The 18,012-nt window shown below is 42.3% G+C and overlaps 1 protein-coding gene and 1 long non-coding RNA gene across 10 annotated transcripts in view; one reads left to right on the top strand and one right to left on the bottom strand.

The window, feature by feature from the left end:
• The first annotated feature begins 1,455 nt into the window (after positions 1-1,455).
• CEP55 (centrosomal protein 55) overlaps positions 1,456-18,012 on the top strand; it is a 30,801-nt gene continuing 14,244 nt past the window's right edge. For 3 of the 9 annotated variants that reach the window (XM_023642426.2, XM_005602360.4, XM_014733430.3), the window contains exons 1-3: positions 11,659-12,042; positions 14,406-14,600; positions 16,421-16,696. In XM_023642426.2, coding sequence (XP_023498194.1) covers positions 14,418-14,600; positions 16,421-16,696 — 459 coding nt within the window. In that variant the 5' untranslated portion in view covers positions 11,659-12,042; positions 14,406-14,417. Of the gene's footprint in view, positions 1,691-11,616; positions 12,043-14,405; positions 14,601-16,420; positions 16,697-18,012 lie in introns of those variants that run through there. The other 6 variants (XM_070261841.1, XM_070261828.1, XM_070261837.1 and 3 more) reach the window with 4 other exon arrangements.
• Positions 2,637-11,586, bottom strand: LOC138923371 (uncharacterized). Its single transcript, XR_011436883.1, has 2 exons — positions 11,480-11,586; positions 2,637-8,200 (listed from the first exon to the last, which is right to left on the bottom strand). It is a non-coding gene; the product is annotated as an uncharacterized lncRNA (long non-coding RNA).

Below are 18,012 nucleotides of genomic sequence, written 5' to 3'. Positions count from 1 at the left end.
TTTCCCCTCAGGATCTGCCTTCACCTCCCCTCCTGGCCACTAGGCCAATATTTAGGGTTAAGTCCCAACAAAATTCTGCTGAGGATGTGCTAGGCATGCTGAAGACAGGAAGGCACTGTACCCTGAATAAACTACAGGACACAGCCAAGGTGTCCTGGCAGGAGATGAAAGAGTACACAGGGGACTGGAAGCGAAGGGTGCTGGGTCAAGGGGCAGTGCAGAACATAAATCTGGATAAAAAAGAGTTTATCAGTATGGGCCCACTCTCCCAGGATACTGAATTTCACATGCTGCAAGGCCCCCAGAGATGGTGTGAACACATGGCTAGGATGGCTCCTAGAAGCATGGAAAAGCAATGGCCCACCTTAAAGGAAGGAAGAAATATCTGGATTGCTCTGGCAGACAGTGGAAAGTAGGGATTAAAATGCCCCCAAAAGTGGGCATGATAGAGTGGATAAGTATATATAAGACCAGAAAACCCACCAGAAGACTGTGTCCTGCAGGGGCCCCCTTGGAAGGCACAGCACTTACCAAGGCGATAAAGAACGTGCTGGTGAGAGGGGCACCAGCTTCACTAAGAAGTTTAGTCCTCTGTAGACCAGGACTGAGGCCAGAGATGCTGATACAGAACTGGGCTCATAGCAATGGGAACGATGAGAGCCCAGAACAATAGAGGCCGGGGGGACAGCGCCTGACTGTCAGAAGCCAGGTGTGAGCAATTATAATAAAGCTCCAAGTCGAAGTGGCAGCCAACCTAACTCACATAGAATTATGAAGATGATAAATAGAACACAGCATCCTCAAGCAAAATAAATGGTCCTGCCCCATCAATACAATCAAAATAAATCAGAAGACCAAGGGCAGTTGCCCCAGTAAAAAGTCACGTTCCGGGCCTGGCCCCATGGCCGAGTGGTCAAGTTTGCGCGCTCCACTACAGGTGGCCCAGTGTTCTGTTGGTTCGAATCCTGGGCACGGACATGGCACTGCTCATCAAACCACGCTGAGGCAGCATCCCACATGCCACAACTAGAAGGACCCACGACAAAGAATATACAACTATGTACCAGGGGGCTTTGGGGAGAAAAAGGAAAAAAAAAATAAAATCTTAAAAAAAAAAAAAAAAAAGTCACGTTCCCTTACCCAATTTCCAAACCTGAGCCAGTTCTAGGATGTGGAAACCACCGAATGAAGGAAAGGTCAAGTCCCCAAGAGGAAGGGACCCTCCATCTCCACAGCAAGTACACATGATAATGATTCCTCCATCTGCAATAGGGACCCATGGCCATTTACTCGGGTAACCACATGCTGGGAAAGGAGAATACCCAAACATTTTTAGGACTTTGGGATATAAGCTTCGTATGTCATTGATACCTGGAGACCCAAAACATCATAATGACCTTCCTTCTTAGAATGGGGGCCAGCTAATAAATGGAATCTTTGTTTCACAGTGAATCTGCTGTCATTGTCACAGTTCCTGCACAGATAATAGGAATAGTCACACTTGGTTGTAGGCAAAACCACCCGGGTCCTTGGCCTGCGGGGTAAAAGCTATGGCAGTGGGGGATATTCCCTTCCCTTCCATGAGAAGTGCTCCTTCCCAAGAACACTCCCTAATGAACATCCTCCATGCTCATCTCCATCTCAGAGTCTGTTTCTCAGAGAACTCAACCTGCAAGAGAGAGGAAATAAGGTAAGCCACACTACAGCAGAAGTTTTATGAGACACTGTGGCGTGTTTCTGGCAGCTCTCTTATTCTTTTCCCTCTGCCTTGAGAACAGTATGTCCCAGTTGGGAGCACCTCCATTAATCAAGGTCCTGGAATGAAGAAATGTGGGGCACAGCTATAGCCAACCAGCAGTAAGCAAAGAATGTGAGCGCAATTCAAACTGTTGTGCAAGCCACTGAGCTATGAGAAGTTGTTTGTACAGCCGCTTAACCCAGAGAGGGCTGACTCACAAAGTAACTGAGATATACTTCCCAGGTTCTACAGGTTTTCAGGGGCCCAAGCAAGTGTATGAAGCAAAAATACAATTAATTAATGTAAAATATAATGAAATTAATGCACTGAGAAGTGATACCATATCATTTCTATGGTATTCTTACCAGACATCCATAACCCCAGTTTAAAAATGAGAAGACATCAGACAAACCCAAGTTGAGAGACGTTCTGCAAAATACCTGACCAATGCTCTTCAAAAATGCCAAGGTCATGGGGCTGGCCCTGTGGCCGAGTGGTTAAGTTCACACGCTCCGCTGCAGGCGGCCCAGTGTTTCGTTGGTTCGAATCCTGGGCGCGGGCATGGCATTGCTCGTCAGGCCACGCTGAGGCGGTGTCCTGCATGCCGCAACTAGAAGGACCCACAACGAAGAATATACAACTATGTACTGGGGGGGCTTTGGGGAGAAAAAGGAGACAAATAAAATCTTTAAACAAACAAACAAACAAAAAAGTGCCAAGGTCGTAAAAATAAGGAAAGATTGAGAAACCGTTACAGACTGAAACAGCTCAAGGAGTCAGGAGGATGCAATCCAAGGCAGTATCCTGGATTGGCTTCTGGAACAGAGGAAGGACATTAGAGGAAAAACTGGAAGTCTCTAGTTTAGTTAATAGTGTTGTAGCCATATTATTTTCTTAGTTTTGGTACATGTACTATGAGTAAGTAAGATGTTGACATTAGGGGAAATTGAATGAAGGGCATAAGGGAATTCTGTATTCTTTGCAACTTTTCTGTAAATCTCAAATTATTTCAAAATAAAATGTTAAATAAAATTAAAATGAAATACATTTGTAAATATTGACTTAGAAATGTAAAAATGAAGACTTCAAAATTGAAGAGATAATTGCTTAAAGTCCATGAAACAAAACAATGCCTGCTTCATTGACAAGTTTTTATATTCATAAAATTTTCATTTCAGTTGAAAAGAACTAGATTAAATTTTTGCACTATAAAAGAATTTCTGAATATACGTGATAACTACCAAGAAATCACAGCCTATCATAAGTTACTTACTCATAACCCAAATTTTCAACAAGATAATTATTTAAAAGCCTTTCAAAGTTTTACAGCAAAAAAAAATATATATTTTGAAAGTGGCATAAGTTACATTTGAGTATGTTTGCTGTGATATATCCAGAAGTAGGATCCTGTTAAATCATTAAGTAAGCCCTGAAAAGAATTAACTTCCCAATCCCTAGCATTTCCTGGAGGCTTCTATTTGGCACTGATTTATATAACTTTGAATAAACACAGGCAGGAGAGAGTGAACTGCACAGTAAAAGTACAACCTAGTGAAAGCACCAGTTCTCCTTTTAACAAGCTTGCAATGACTTTGCCATGGAAGGAAACACCCTCATCCTCATCTTCATCCTCAGGAATAAATATCTGAGGCAAAGAACTTTGGGATACTTGGAAAGTAGCAACTTAAAGCTAGTGGGTAGAAAAGATGGTGGCTGAGAGGTGTGGCCTAGCATCAGAGCTTCTCTCCTGACATCAGGGAGAACTGTAGAGCAAGGTCAAAAGGGTTGAGATTCCAATTCCAGGGAGAGCCACAAGCTGTGTTTCCTTGGGGAAGAAGAGAGAAGGGGCAGATTAAGACCTGAGACCAGTAGGAGACAGTGGCAGAGACTAGGGTGGGTGGTGTTTGGAGAAGGGAGGAAGTGCTCAGAGGCTGCCAGTCAGTCTGACTTCATACCAACTTGTAGAGTGAGCGTGTGTGTGCGTGTGGGGGTGTGTGTGGGTGTGTGTGTGTATGTTGGGAGGTGGGTAGAGATGATTCAGTGGTGGGAATATGAAGATGTGCTTTAGAGAGTGCAGAGCTTTCCTCTAAGGTAATCCACGTATTCTTACCCACCATCACTACTGGCATGCTCACCATCAACCCTAACCCACCACTCCCTGCCACCTCTGGCCCAACAATAACCTCCTGAAGCCCTGTTCAGGAGGCTGCTCCCACCTTAAGTACTTTATTTTTATCAACCACTTTGGCCCTGACAACAACTCTATGAGGTATGTTTTATAATAACCTCCACTTTACAAGGTGAGGAAACTGAGGCACAAGAAGATTAAGAGACTTGCTAAAGGTTACAGCTAATAAATGGCAGAGCTGGATCCAAACCCAGGCAGTTTGGTCATGGATTTTCCTTCCCTGCTCTATTGAAATATGTCACTTACACATGCTTTGCAGCCTCTAAACACTCTGGAAACAATGGCGCCCAGCCTTGATACTGCTAAGGTGCATTGTAACCAGAGTCCCTGGATACCATCTGCTCTCAGGGACTTGTCCTCTGAGCTCTCCACCTTCCTAATGCCAACAAGGTAACAGGGTCAGCCTCTGGTGGGCACTTGGATTTTCCCTACACCTTGTCAGTCCTGGAAGGTGCTAACCCCTCAGTTCCTCTATCCCAATGGCCTCTTTTCAGTAAACCCTTATTTTTTTTCCTGGACACACACTCAGTAGTATTATAGTTGGAGACAGGGAGGGAGAAAGAAAGAATGAGAGATTTCTCTCTAGCTTTGTTCAAATGCAAAAAGCTAACAGGGCCTCTTTTCCTTATGTAATCATGTTTTAGATATAAATCTTTAAGATTCCAACAAATACTATAAGAAAAACACTTAAGGAAAAGTATTTCCTTTTGGAAAAGTCAAGGAAGAGTAAGAGAGAGAGTTAAGAGTAGATTAACACAGAGATCAACCATTTATTCGTCAATAATATGTTCATTTGTTCAACAAATACTTGAGGGTCTATAAGTACCGTATGTTAGGTGCTGAGGCTTCAGTGGAGAATAAGCCATAGTTCTGATCAGTTGGAGCTCCCCAGCTGGCGGAGACCACTGCCAGGTCTCACGTATCTATATTCACTGCTTCCAACACCTCCAGGAGCAAGGACTCCTGGGCTCATCTCTACAGCTGACAAAATTGAGGCTCAGAAGAGTTAAAAATTTGAGTCTGGATTCAAACCCAATGTCTTCTGAGCCCTACTCTCTTTCCACCTTCACCTCAGCTGAGATCTTATATTTTGCTCTTTCATTATTCCTCACGTTTTTCATCAAGTAAACTCATGCATCGATCTGCTTGAGTGGCCCTGGGCCTGCCCTGCAGCATTGAGGCAAAAGGGATAGGGAAAGAGAAATATTTAGAGTAGAGACTTAGCAAAAAATCTAGGGGTGAGGAGCAAAGTAATAAGGGTAGCAAAGAGGATTTAGCAGAAGAGAAATGAAGATTCGTAATATCTTATTCCAATTCCAGTTTTACAGAATCTTAGGTTTTACCTAACAGCAATTTTCAAATTGGCACACACAGAGGGTCCATTGTTAAGATCTGTTTGCTGAAACACCTCTTTAAGAATTATTTAGGTTGATAACTAAAATGCTTTTTAGAACTAAAATACTATTTTTTGGTAGCTTAATTATAGGGTTTTGCCTAGTGGTAGATGCTATTTTTAAATAACTTAATATATAGCATATTTAAATTTCATTCTTTTAAAAAAGTGCCTGGTAGTGACTAAGCCTACATGGGGGGCAGGGGGGATAAAGTGTTTCATAACATTTGGCACCATCATATTGTCATTATTCAAGGCAATTAGAGGAGCTAAAAATATAAGACAGGATTGCATCTGACCTTCTCCAAGGAAGTATTAACATATTTTCTAAAATAAACTTAGAAAAAACGGAACAAGGAAAAGTGGTATCATTTTAAACCTTGTGCTCATTTTTATGGAAACAGTAATTCCTCATCAAAATGTCTGATAGACATTGAGCCAGCCATGATGGCCTAGTGGTTAAAGTTCAGCATGCTCTGCTTTGGCGGCCCAGGTTCAGTTCCCAGGCACAGAACGACACCACTCATCTGTCAGTAGCCATGCTGTGGTGGTGGCTCACATAGAAGAACTAGAAGGACCTACAACTAGAATATACAACTATGTACTGTGGCTTTGGGAAGGAAAAAAGAAAAAAAAGAGAGGAAGATTGGCAACAGATATTAGCTCAAGGCAAATCTTTCCCAGAAAAAAAAAAAGACATTAAAACAACTGTGATAGACAAATGCTTCCCAGTCATTCTTCTGTAAGAGTCTTCATTCATTCATGCACACATGCATTTATTTAGCAAAGACTTATTGAAAGTCTATTTGGTGCCACGATAAGACACATTTCCTTTCGACAAGAAGCTCACAGATAATTATGCACAATGAAGTGAGTGCAATGATCAAGGGAGACAGAGGAGACAGGTATCTAATAGGACAGGGCTGGGCAAGCAGGGCAGGCTCCTGGAGGAGGTGACAGCTGGACTGAGTATTAATGGTTGGATTGACGTGTGTGTGTGTGTCTGTGTGTGTGATCTGAAATAGAGTGAAACAAATATACACGGTGAGCTTTGGGAACCTCAAGCCATTCGGTGTTGGTGAAACATGATGTGGACGTGAAACAGCCAAGCAGTGAGCCCAGGCAGGCAGGCAGGCAGACACCAGCTCAGAGAGCCTTGTTTGCTTGTTAGTAACGACTAACATCTACTGAGTGCCCACTACATGCAGATGCTATCCTAAGCAATTTATTTTGTCTCATTTAATCCTTCCACTGCCTGATCCTAAGAAGTAAGTACTATTTTATCATCCCCACTTTACAGATGAGAAAACTGAGGCCTAGTTTAGTTAGGCAGCTTGCGCAAGTTCTCACAGTAAGTGGAGCCAGGCTGTGAACACAGGCAGTCTGCCTCTAGAGTCCACGCTCTTAATTCCTTACACCATGCCTCCCTGGCAGTAGGACTTGCTAGAGATGCGTTTTTCATCAGGGGAGCAAAGTGACTGAATTGCATACCAATACTCTGGATACAAAGGAAACATTTTAATAACCCCACAGACTCAAAATTAAATTTTAAAAGGTGGAGCAGTCAATGCCCGGGGAGCTACCCTCTCCAAATAGGATGCACCCTCAATCGAGAACCAAGTCAGGAAGCATCACTGACTGGCTAATAAGAATTCTCCTATATGAAACTAGCCAGCCGCAGAAAATCTGCCCAATCTGCCCGTGAAGTGACTTTCAAATGTGTTACTCACTGATAGGGCTGCCGTGATTCAGCTAGATGCTGAGGGTGGCTCCCGATTTACCCATCTAAAATGCAGCCCTTCCTGGCTCAACATGAACTCTAATCCAGGAAAGAGCAGTGAGTCTACCCTGAGAAGGTGCTGGGCTCTAAAATGATGCCTGTTAATGAATACTAATAACAGAAAGTGTTACCAAAAGTTTGGTCTCTGGTCCCAATGCCAATCCAAATAATGAGAACAGAGCTTTGAATGAAAAAGGGAAGGCTTTACTTTGCCAGACAGAGGGAGTGAAGCAAGGGCTAGTGCCTCAAAATTTCCTAGCTCACCGTTAAGAAATGGGTAGCGGTTTTTATTTGAGGTTTTAGGTGACAAATAGAAATGGCAAGCAATAGGATATATTGGAGTATATGAGGAAGCCATTTGGTGTAAACCTAATTCAGCCTGACTTTGCTTTTTCCAAAAGGGCCTGACCGTGGCTATTGAGCAGGCATTGTATACCTCCTTCAAACATTTACTATGGCAAGAACAAATGGCCTTAAGATAAAGGTGCAACTTCCCCCCACATTGGCGTTTCCTTAAGGATAAATATCTTTCCTTAGGCTAGGAACTGATTGCTGTGCTCACCTTTGACCACCCAGCTCACCTGTGACCACCCAGCTCCAGACAGCAGACCTGCCACCCTGCTGTGTTCACCTAGACAGCAGACCTACCTGCTGTGTCCATCAATCGCTGTGCCGACAGAACAGTCTCACGACTATTGTAAAAGGGACATTTCAATCATATGTGAAAATCCTCTTTGGGGGTATATAATCATTCTGTACATCCCACTTCTTTGGTGCCCTTTCTTCCTTTGGGAAGAAAGGCCCCGGGCCGTGGTCCTCACATTTTAGCTCAGAATAAACTCTCCCAAATTTTCATTTATAGGTTGGTTATGGATTATTTTCGTTGACATAGGTAGCAGAGGGAGCCCTGGTCTTCTTGGTCAGCGTTTCCCCATTTGCCTGTGTCTGGGGCTGCTTCCAGTGGAGGAGACAAAGGATTCCTCAGATGAGGGTTCATTGGTGGTTTATCTCCATGGTGGAAGGTAGACTCTGATGTCAGGAAGCTGAGGAGTTGGGCCTGGGAAGCTTCAGTTTCTTGACAGTCTCTGGACCTTAGTTTCTCTGTAAAAGAATTCAAGGTCCTATGATTAACCACAACTTTAGTAGAGCCCAGCCAGCTGGGCTTTAACAATTTGTAACTTCTATTTGGTTGTAAAGGTCAGGAAGTCAGAGGTTAAAGAAACAAACATTTACATATGAGTGTAACTAAAGAACCAGGGAACTGGGGAATGTGTGCTTTTAGTTTTAACCACAAATATGCTGGGTTCACTGTAGGGGTACCAATATCAGGAATGATATTAACTAAGAGCTGGTAACAAAAAGAGGAGAGTAAAGAATTTGTCTGTTTCTCCACAATAGTCTGGGGCAGAGGAGAGCCTGATCAGTTTATTCATTCATTCACTGAGCAAATATTTATTAACTAATATATTTGTTCTAGGACTGTGATGGTAAGAGCTGAGGATGTGGTGGCGAGTAAAATCAGACAAACTCCTCAAGGAGTTTACAGGCTAGTGAGGGAAAAGGACACCAATCAAAGAATCACTTAAAAATAAAGGAGCAATTATAACTGTAGTGAATGCTTTGAAGAAGGATGTGGTAAAGAGAGGAAATCTCCTTCTTGGGAGGCAGGAAAGCCTGCCCTTAGGCAGTGAAGACTGAGCTGAGATCTGAAAGGGAAGTAGGAAAGAAGATAACAGATGGAGCATTCCAGACGTGGGGAATCTTCTGTGAAAAGGCCCTGAGGTAGAAAAGAAACTGCCTAGTCAAGGAATGAAAAGTGTTTAGTGTGGCTGGTTTGAGACCAGTCTGGGGAGGTCTGTCTAGGCCTGCTAGGCCTGAGAGGACAAATTGGCGATTTGGTTCTTTATGCTAAGAACAAAGGCAGGTCAATAAACTGTTTTAAGTGTTTGTGTTGGAGAATGTGTGACATGATTAGATCCACATTCTTACAGAAAAAATCCCTTCTGAGGGGAAATTGGATTGGAAGGAGGCAAGAGTTTACTCCATCCTTCTCTTCCTGTATTTAAAGAACATTTATTGTGTGCATACCAGTGCTGTCCAATAGAAACGTAACCTAAGCCACATCTATCGTCTTGAATTTTCTAATGGTCACAGTCAAGAAAGTAAAAAACAATAGTGAGATTAATTTTAATATATTTTATTGTACCCAATATATCTAAAATGTTACCATCTCAACATGTAATAATATAAAAAAGTACTGGTGAAGTCTTTTACATTTTTTTTCATACTTAGTCTTTGAAACCTGCTGTATATTTCACACGTCTCAACTCAGACACAAAATTTTCCTCAGAAATACTTCATCTGTATTTAGATTTTTATTTAGATTTTACAGTTGAAAAAGTAGATTTACATACCCAAGCGATTCTAAACATGTTTAAAAGATTGCCAATACTGAATCAACTATTGGTTTTTAAATTAAAATTAAGTAAAATTAAAAATTCAGTTCCTTAACCACAGCAACCACATTTCAAGCACTCAACTGCCATATGTGGCTAGTGCTACCCTACTAGATAGAGCAGAAGGAACCTTTCCATCATTGCAGAAAATTGTACTGGAAAGCACAGCTAGAGCTGTGCAACTAGGGTGGTGAGGCCCTAGGCATTCATTAGCATCCCTCTGGAAGACAGAACCTTTCAAAGGTGATGGGCACATTCATCTACCACAGCCTCACTATTTCCTCTAATTAAGCCTAAATCCATTCAGCAGGCTTTTGGTACTGTTTTGGTTTCCCAAGATTTTCCTACTGGGAAGAAAATGAGCTAACTTGCTGAGACAAATTCCAGTCTGCTTGGCTGTTACATTTTTCTCTGTAAATGAATATAGATGAATTTTGAATCCTTGAATCCTCTGAGTGAACTGTCAACATCAAAATACTGTCACCTTGTGGGGCCTTATGCAAACTACCAGCTCCTCACACTTCATGCCTGGCAACACCTATCTGTGAAGAGCAAACATCAATTTCCAGGTGTAACAATGACAGTTATAAAATTAAACAAGCCACCAGGCCAACGAGCTCCTGCTTGCTCCTCTTCCTTAGGGGTCCCCAGTCACAGAGAGAGCTCCCACCAGAAGAGAGGGACCTGGGGAGCAGATGTGTAATTGGGGTGTCTGGCCCAGCAGGTCTAAGCATGAGGCCCCCAGTTGCCAGTCTGACAGGTGCCGCCCCTCTTCACACAGTCCCTCCCAATCCCTCCCAGCTCTACTCCCCATTTGGCTCAAAGCTGAGCAGGGAGATTTCTCTCTCTAAAAATCTTGGTAAATTTCTACGGAAACTAACTTCGCCCTTCCTCTCAACTCTGGGCAATGAATAACATTGACACCCTCACTTATCTTTTGCATCTGATACTTTAACACAACAGATATGAAAGAACCCAATTCTCTTCACTTTTCCTTCAGAAATGTGAGCTTCTTGAAAGCAAGGATCAAATGTTATCTTCATGGGTTTTCTTTTCTTAATTCTTAAAATTCTCTAGATGGTTTCTTATCCATTCTATTTAGTAACATAGGAGTTTGTTGCTCTTTGCGTAATAATGGCTAACATCAATTGAGCATTTACTAAATGCCAAGCATTTTACGTGGATTCTCTTATTTAATTCTCATAACCACCCTATTAGGTAGATATTATTTGCATCGTTTTACAAACCAGGAAACTGAGGCTCAGTGAGGTTAAATAACTTATTCAAGATCACACAGCCAGGAAGAGGCAGGCAGGAGCTAGTCTCAGTCCTCATCTAGAATTTAACCGGTGTGCGACACTGCCTGCCCGGGGCCGTTTGGCTACTGTATCTTTTTATATACTGCTTTAGGTCTCTGCTGAGTTTACGCTTGGTCTAAGAGAGAAAGGTAGGCTCTGCCAAACACTTACTGTGCCTCATTGTTTTAGTAATCAAGTCCTCAAGGCGGCCAACCGTGACCCAGACTTGACTAACAGTTATCAAGCCCGAGGGCAGCAATCTGGAGCGAACGCCCGCCTAGCTTCCTCCGGGGCTCCTAAACCCACTTCCTCTAGGGCTCATAATCTCCGCGCTCAACCTGGGTGTGCCTATCAGTTCTCCCACCTGCTACACTCCCATTTCTCACCCCTGACTTTTGGCAGGATTAAGGCTCAGCCCAAGGGGAAGACAGGAGGCTGTGCTCCCTTGTGGAATCCAGTTCTCCCATGTTACATTGGGCCAAACTGGTACTCGGAAGGGAGAGCGATGCTCAAGGACACAGAACGAGTTAGTCCCAGTTCACAGCCACAGGGTTTATCACTGAGCATACTAATTGCTTCATCCCCAGAGCGGATAACCACAAACCTCCTCACAAAGAAACACCGACCTTGCGACCTGAGCCCTCAGAAAAACTCAAGAGCCGGAGAATAGGGTGGCAGACCCGGGGGGAGGCGTTCCCGCCCGCGGCCCCGCCCACCTCCGTCCCATTCTCCGTCGGCGCTTAGGTCCCTGGCCCCGCCCTTCGGAGCCCGCAGCCAATCAGGAAGCCGCGACGCCGCTGCGCGTGCCGCCCCTCCTTCCTGCCGGGCTTGCCCCCGCCGGCAGTGACGTGCCCCGCCCCGCAGCCGCGGGATTCAAACTCCCGGAAGCGGCCTCCGCGCCTGAGGGTGTGACTGGGCTGACACGAGCGCCGCGCATCGCCTCAGGTGCTGGCTGGCTGCGGGGAGGCGACCGCGGAGGGCGGTGAGGGGCGGCCAGAGCCCTGCGCCCCGGGGCCGGGCGGGCCGGACCGCGAGGGAGGCGGTGTCGGTGGACAGATCGCGTCCGCTGGGACTCACAATCTCTGCGCGCCCTGATCGAAGTCCCCTCCCCTGGCGCTCACCTCGAGCCCGGCATCGGGCTGGGCGCCGCACGGCCGTCGTGGTTTCCATCCCTCCCTTCGACTTCTTGGTGGGTATTATCATCCTCTTTCGGACAGGCGCAGAGAGACCGAGTGACTTGGCCAAGATTTTTTGTTAGTACAGCAATTGCCGATTAAGCACTTTCATGTCTGTTCTAAAAACATCTTCATTTTATAGGCGAGAAAAAAGTGGCTTTGCGCAGTTTTCTCTGCGCGTCCGTCTCCCCGTGGGAGATCTTGTGTGAGGGTTTCTGTAAGATGTGCCTCCGCTCGAGGACGACGTGGCCTTGTGCAGTTTGCCGGAGTGAAATGTTTCTTTAGTCACCTCCTGTCCAGCCTGTCTTAGATCACTTCACCAATCGATCAATATCTTTTGAGCACCTGCTCTTAGGCTCTGTGGGTGACAAAGATAATTCAAGGTTCAGCCCCTGAAACAGTTGTTGAACAAATGAAAAAAGCACGGGGGTAACAGCCGAGTACCAGATTGTGCGCTGTGGACCATGTGGCTCATTAGAGCTCGCAGAGGGAAGGCCTCCGGAAGAAGGGGCAGCTGGGCTGGGTGATGTCTGAACAGTGAACCCTAAGAATACTGGCCTGACCAATAGAAAATACAGGAAAAGGAGCTGGGTAGGACTCAACGGTGGGGAGCTGGGAGATCCTAGCAGAGACCAGGCCAGAAGCTAGAAAGAATAGTCGTTCCCTGCAGAAGTTCTGTCTAAAGGTCAGGAAGCAGACGTCCAGAGCTTCCTTCCAGTTCTATGATCTATAGAGTTCCACCATTCTGTGTTTCAGGGACTTGGCTGAAAAGTCGTTTTCTGTCCTATCAACCCTTTAGATCAAATCAACAGCGTGATTTGAACAGAAGCACGTGGGAAAGAACTTCTGTGGCAGCAGGTTCTTGAGAAACAGCAACCTTGCAATAGCATCAGCTGGTTCCCTGGTTACCTTAGTCTTTCACCTTGGAATGGCCAAAAATCCAGGACTAACCTTTAATCGATGGTCTGTTCAACTCAGTCTGTACAGTTCTAGTATTTTCAGGCTCTCTGATTTCATACAGGATGACTCACTTCCACAGAGAGGCCTACCCCCACCACCTTGTCTAAGTAGGTCTCCTGTTTTTACTGCTGTCCTTTATCACTGTTCTTTATCACTGCATAGCATTTATTTTGCAACTTGAGAGTCTGTATTTGTTTCCTTGTTATTGCCTGTCTCCTTTGCTAGATTGAAAGTTCGGTTATGTAAGGGAGTGGGTCTCTCTCTCTCTCTTTTTTTTCTTTTACCAGTTTATGCCTAGCACCTGTCATGCTGCCTAGTGAATAGTAGGCTGGCCAATATTTTTTGAATGGATAGATGATCTCATATTCTAGATTCCCTAGTCACACCACCATTATTTTACTCAGGATCCATAAAGTGGAAAAATGCTTTTTATCTTCCCTAATTAAAGCTACTTTGATTATATGTACTGTCTGTTACACAATATATTTTCCTCCTAGAGTTTATATTCTGCACTTGCTTCTAAACTGTCATCTAATACCATTAGCAGATACTCAGCTTCTTACTTTATTTGGCTTCTTATTCATCATTCCTGTCATTCCTGAATTCCTTGAATATTGTGCCTTTTTTTTTCCCCCATAAATGTCTCCACTTGGAGTCTCCTGACTTCTGCCTACTGTGCTCTCTCAACTGACTATTAAGATAGATCTAGGGGCTGGTCCCGTGGCCTAGTGGTTAAGTTCATTGTGCTCTGCTTGGGCAGCCGGGATTCAGTTCCTGGGCGTGGACCCAAACCACTGGTCGGTGGCCATGCTGTGGCAGTGACCCATGTACAAGAAAGGGGAAGATTGGCAACAGATGTTAGCTCAGGGTGAATCATCCTCAGCAAAAAAATAAATAAAAAGAAAAGATATATTTGAACTAGGCCTATCTTCTAAAACAGAAGCCATGCCATTATATCAGGTAATGATATTTCAATGCCTGTGTACTCAGAATTATATTATTTCCCGCTAGGTTTTTATTCCTGGGTAAAATATGTCTTTGATTGTGATCTACTTCTTTCAGCCTTCATTCAATGGTTTAATTATTGATTACCCCTCCAGTTTTTAAAACAAAACTTTTTTATTGAAATATGACACCCATTTCGAATCCTGCACAAATCTTAAGTGTACAAGTTGACCTCTTTTTAAAAGGTGAATATCCGCCAGGTATCCACACCCAGATTTAAAAATATGTATTATTACTAGCAGGCCAGAAGCCTCCCCAAGTCCCTCTCCTGTACCCCTCTGGTTTGGCTATATCACTTTTAGATAGAAAGGTTCTTCTATTTAGCAGACAGGTTATTAGACCTTTTCAGACCTGAGATTTGATTTTTTAAAACTCAAACTTATAAATTATCATTGTGTTTTTATTTTTACAGACAGTTTCAGAGATGTCTTCCAGAAATCCCAAAGATTTAATTAAAAGTAAATGGGGATCAAAGGCTGGTAACTCCAAATCAGAAACTGCATTAGAGAAATTTAGGGGAGAAATTGCAGCTTTAAAAACATCAGTGGATGAAATCACAAGTGGAAAAGGAAAACTGACCGATAAAGACAGACACAGACTTTTGGAGGTAAATGGCCTTATAAACCCTTTAAATTACAGTAGCTTTACTGTAGGAAATGAGGAAGTATTTTCCCAACAATGATGATAATCTAGTTGTTCTGTTAGTTCACTAAATGTAAAAAAAAGAAATCTAATCATTTTGTAGTGTTAAATGGAGTTCAGATTTTAATGTAAGTGTTTACAAACCCGTTTTATCATGTATATTGGCTGCTTTGCAACTAATCTTTGTTTTCAGGGTTTTTTTGAGGTAAAATCATTACGTATACTGACGTCTTGTGTTCTGTTAAACTGTATTTCAGATTCCCTAATTTATAGTTTGTTATGACATAGTCAGTAAAGCACTTAGGAATTTATTAGAATTGGAAGGATTTAAAAATTTAATCAGTGATCTGATTTTAATTTATTTGCAAAAGTATTTTTATTGTTCATGTTTAGAAAATAAATGGGCTGTATTAAATAATATTATTTGGGTCCTTTAAATTCTATTTTATAGGCACATCATAAAACGGAATGATTTATTATTTTTTTAACAGCACAAATTGAGGTTAATACTTAGTCAAGCACTGAGAAATGGTTCTTCACCAATTCTTAGACATAAAGATTATTTTGCAGTCTCTGAAGGAATCGAATAGCTTCTCTGAGAGACCTCTTTCCAGTTCATTCCACTTTTGATGAGCAGTGATTGTCACAACTCTGTTCCTTTATAATCAGTTGAAATTAAACTTCCTGTAACTTCTACCTGTTCTCATTGTGCCTATTAAAGCTTCATAGAACAGGTCTATTTTTTATCCAATTGACAACTTTTCAGATTTGAGGAAATCTTGCTTCCTCTTACTTTTCTGTAAATCAACCCCATATTCTTCAGCTTTTCTGGCTTCTTGTCCCTGATCACTTTCCTGAACACTTTGTGGTGCACCTGTCTCCCTCCTAAATTATGCACCCAGTATGGTACACAGTGGCAAACACAGGTTGAAATGATACTATTATTTCCACTAATCTGGGTGCTATACTCTATGAAAGCCTAAAATTCTCTTGGCTTTTTCCCTAACTGTATCGTACTACTGCCTTATTTTAAGCTTGTAGCCAACTAAAATCTCCTCATCATTCTCACACAACCGTCCAACTCAATCTCCCCATTTTATATTAGAACAACTGCTTATTTTACCCCTAAATGCAAGTTTTTAGTTTTAGGTTATTTTTACCTTGTTAGTCTGTAAGTCATTCTGTTAATTTTTTCTGTCATCTCTCTATGCCAGCAGCAGTTTAACAATCATGGCTTCTTTATCTTTTAAATCCTTGAAAATGTTGACCACTCCTTTGAAGATCACTGTCTAGATTTGATACCAAATCATTTATTAACAAAAAGCAAGTTAATGAAAGCATTTTTGTCCAGCTGTAATTTTTAAGTTCTGTTGCTGGAGTTCACCAGTGAGCATGTATCTCTGGTGTGACTCACTTTTAGCCTTTAAGGTTATTAGAACTGGTATGATCGAGGAATGATTGTCAGATACTTATGTGAGAGCCAGCTTTTCTTTAGCTTTTTCTCACTACTCTCAACAGCGTTGGTTTCTCCTTTCCGTGTCTGTGTCCCATTCATTTTATATATATCTTAACTATAGCTCTTACCACATTGCATTAAACTATTGGTTTACCTCTCTGTGAGCTCTCTGAGCATAAGACCTTAGCTTCATCTTCTTTTGGCCCTGATATCTAGGATAATGCTGACATGGTAGGTAATAAACTCTTCATAAATGCTTGTTGTAGTATATTGTTTACTTTCACGTTTGACCTGGCTTTGTTCTAAGATTCTTCTTAGTTTATATCTAGAAAATTCGAGTCCTTGAAGCTGAGAGGGAGAAGAATGCTCATCAACTCACGGAGAAGGACAAAGAAATACAGCGACTCAGAGAGCAGCTGAAGGCCAAGTACAACGCTACTGCCTTGCTTGAACAGCTGGAAGAGAAAACAAAGGAAGGTGAAAGGCGGGAACAGCTGTTGAAGTCCTTGTCGGAAGAGACAGATGTATTGAAAAAACAGCTGTCTGCTGCAACTACAAGACTTGCCGAACTTGAGGGCAAAGCCAGCACACTGCGTTTGTCACAGGTACTCATCATTTCTTTAAACCCAGATTTTTTTTCTTCCTGATACAATTTGTAGTTCTTATGAAGAATGAGTTTGTTCAAACATGCTTATCAAATGATGAAACGGTATAGTATACTAACAGGTTAATTTTTTTTACATCCTAGTACCCTCTCCATAAGCAAAAATGGTTAATATAGCTTGCTCTGCTCCCCACACCACTGTTTTGCCAAAGGGAAGATTCAGAATACAGAATCCACTGTATATCTACAGTAGCCAAGAGGATTTTATTGAGCTCTTTTTCTGTAGTTCGTATCATGGAAACAATGGTCTTCATTTTTTAATTTTTTATATTTGAGATACACAATTATAATATTAAATATGCTTTTCCTAACTACATGTGCGTTTTCTCCCCCACTTTTGTTTCAGAGTCACTAGTGTAGCCGAAAGACCAAGGATTTGTAGGTAGGCAGATCCGAGTTCAGATCTTGGTTCTGCCACTTGCTAGCTGTGGACCCTGAAGAAATCCCTTAACCTCTCCAGCCTTAGAGACAGTGCTAGAATTCACCAGACCCCTCTCCTAAACCTCAATTTCCACATTGGTAAAATCAGGATAAGAACACTGGGGATTAAATGTGATAATATGTGTAAATTGCCTAGTATAGTGCCTGGCATATAGTAAGTGCTCAAAAAATGGTTTCTTATTGATCAGACCTTTGATTCTTTTGGAAATTTAGACATTTGAATAACACTGTAGTTACAACTATTAATACCACCTATAGAAGAAAATCTGTAGTTTTCAGATATAATATCTCAATACCGTTAAGGGTCTGTCTTTGTACTTTATCTCCCCTTTAGCCACAGTGATCAGACCTATACATTTATATGTACTTTCATAGATGGGCAAGTGAGTGTTTCTACAGATAAGTTCAACGAGGTTAAGTTTTTCTAGAGAATTTCCATAGAGCTGAAACTCATAAAACATTACAGTCAGATCCACAGTAGTTGACTAAAACCTTTCCTTAAAGCTTGAGAATTAGCCACAACTAGAAGGACCCACAACTGAAAATACACAACTATGTACCAGGGGGCTTTGGGGAGAAAAAGGAAAAAAATGAAATCTTTAAAGCTCAAGAATTAGTCTCTCTACTTTTGAAGATGGAAATGCAAATCTTGGTAGAAGTAATTTTTTAAAACGTATTCTTATAATAATTTTATGGGCTATCCACTGTTGATTTCTGTATTAATCAGCATGTCTAATTGCTATAACAAACACTCTCCAAATCTCAGAGTCTTATGCAACAAATGTTTATTTTTCCCTCATGTCACTGCCTAGTGCA

This window comes from Equus caballus, chromosome 1 (assembly GCF_041296265.1).
Source record: "Equus caballus isolate H_3958 breed thoroughbred chromosome 1, TB-T2T, whole genome shotgun sequence".
NCBI classification, from domain to species: domain Eukaryota; kingdom Metazoa; phylum Chordata; class Mammalia; order Perissodactyla; family Equidae; genus Equus; species Equus caballus.
Note: the sequence above shows the minus strand (reverse complement) of the source record. Positions and strands in the feature narration are given on the sequence as shown.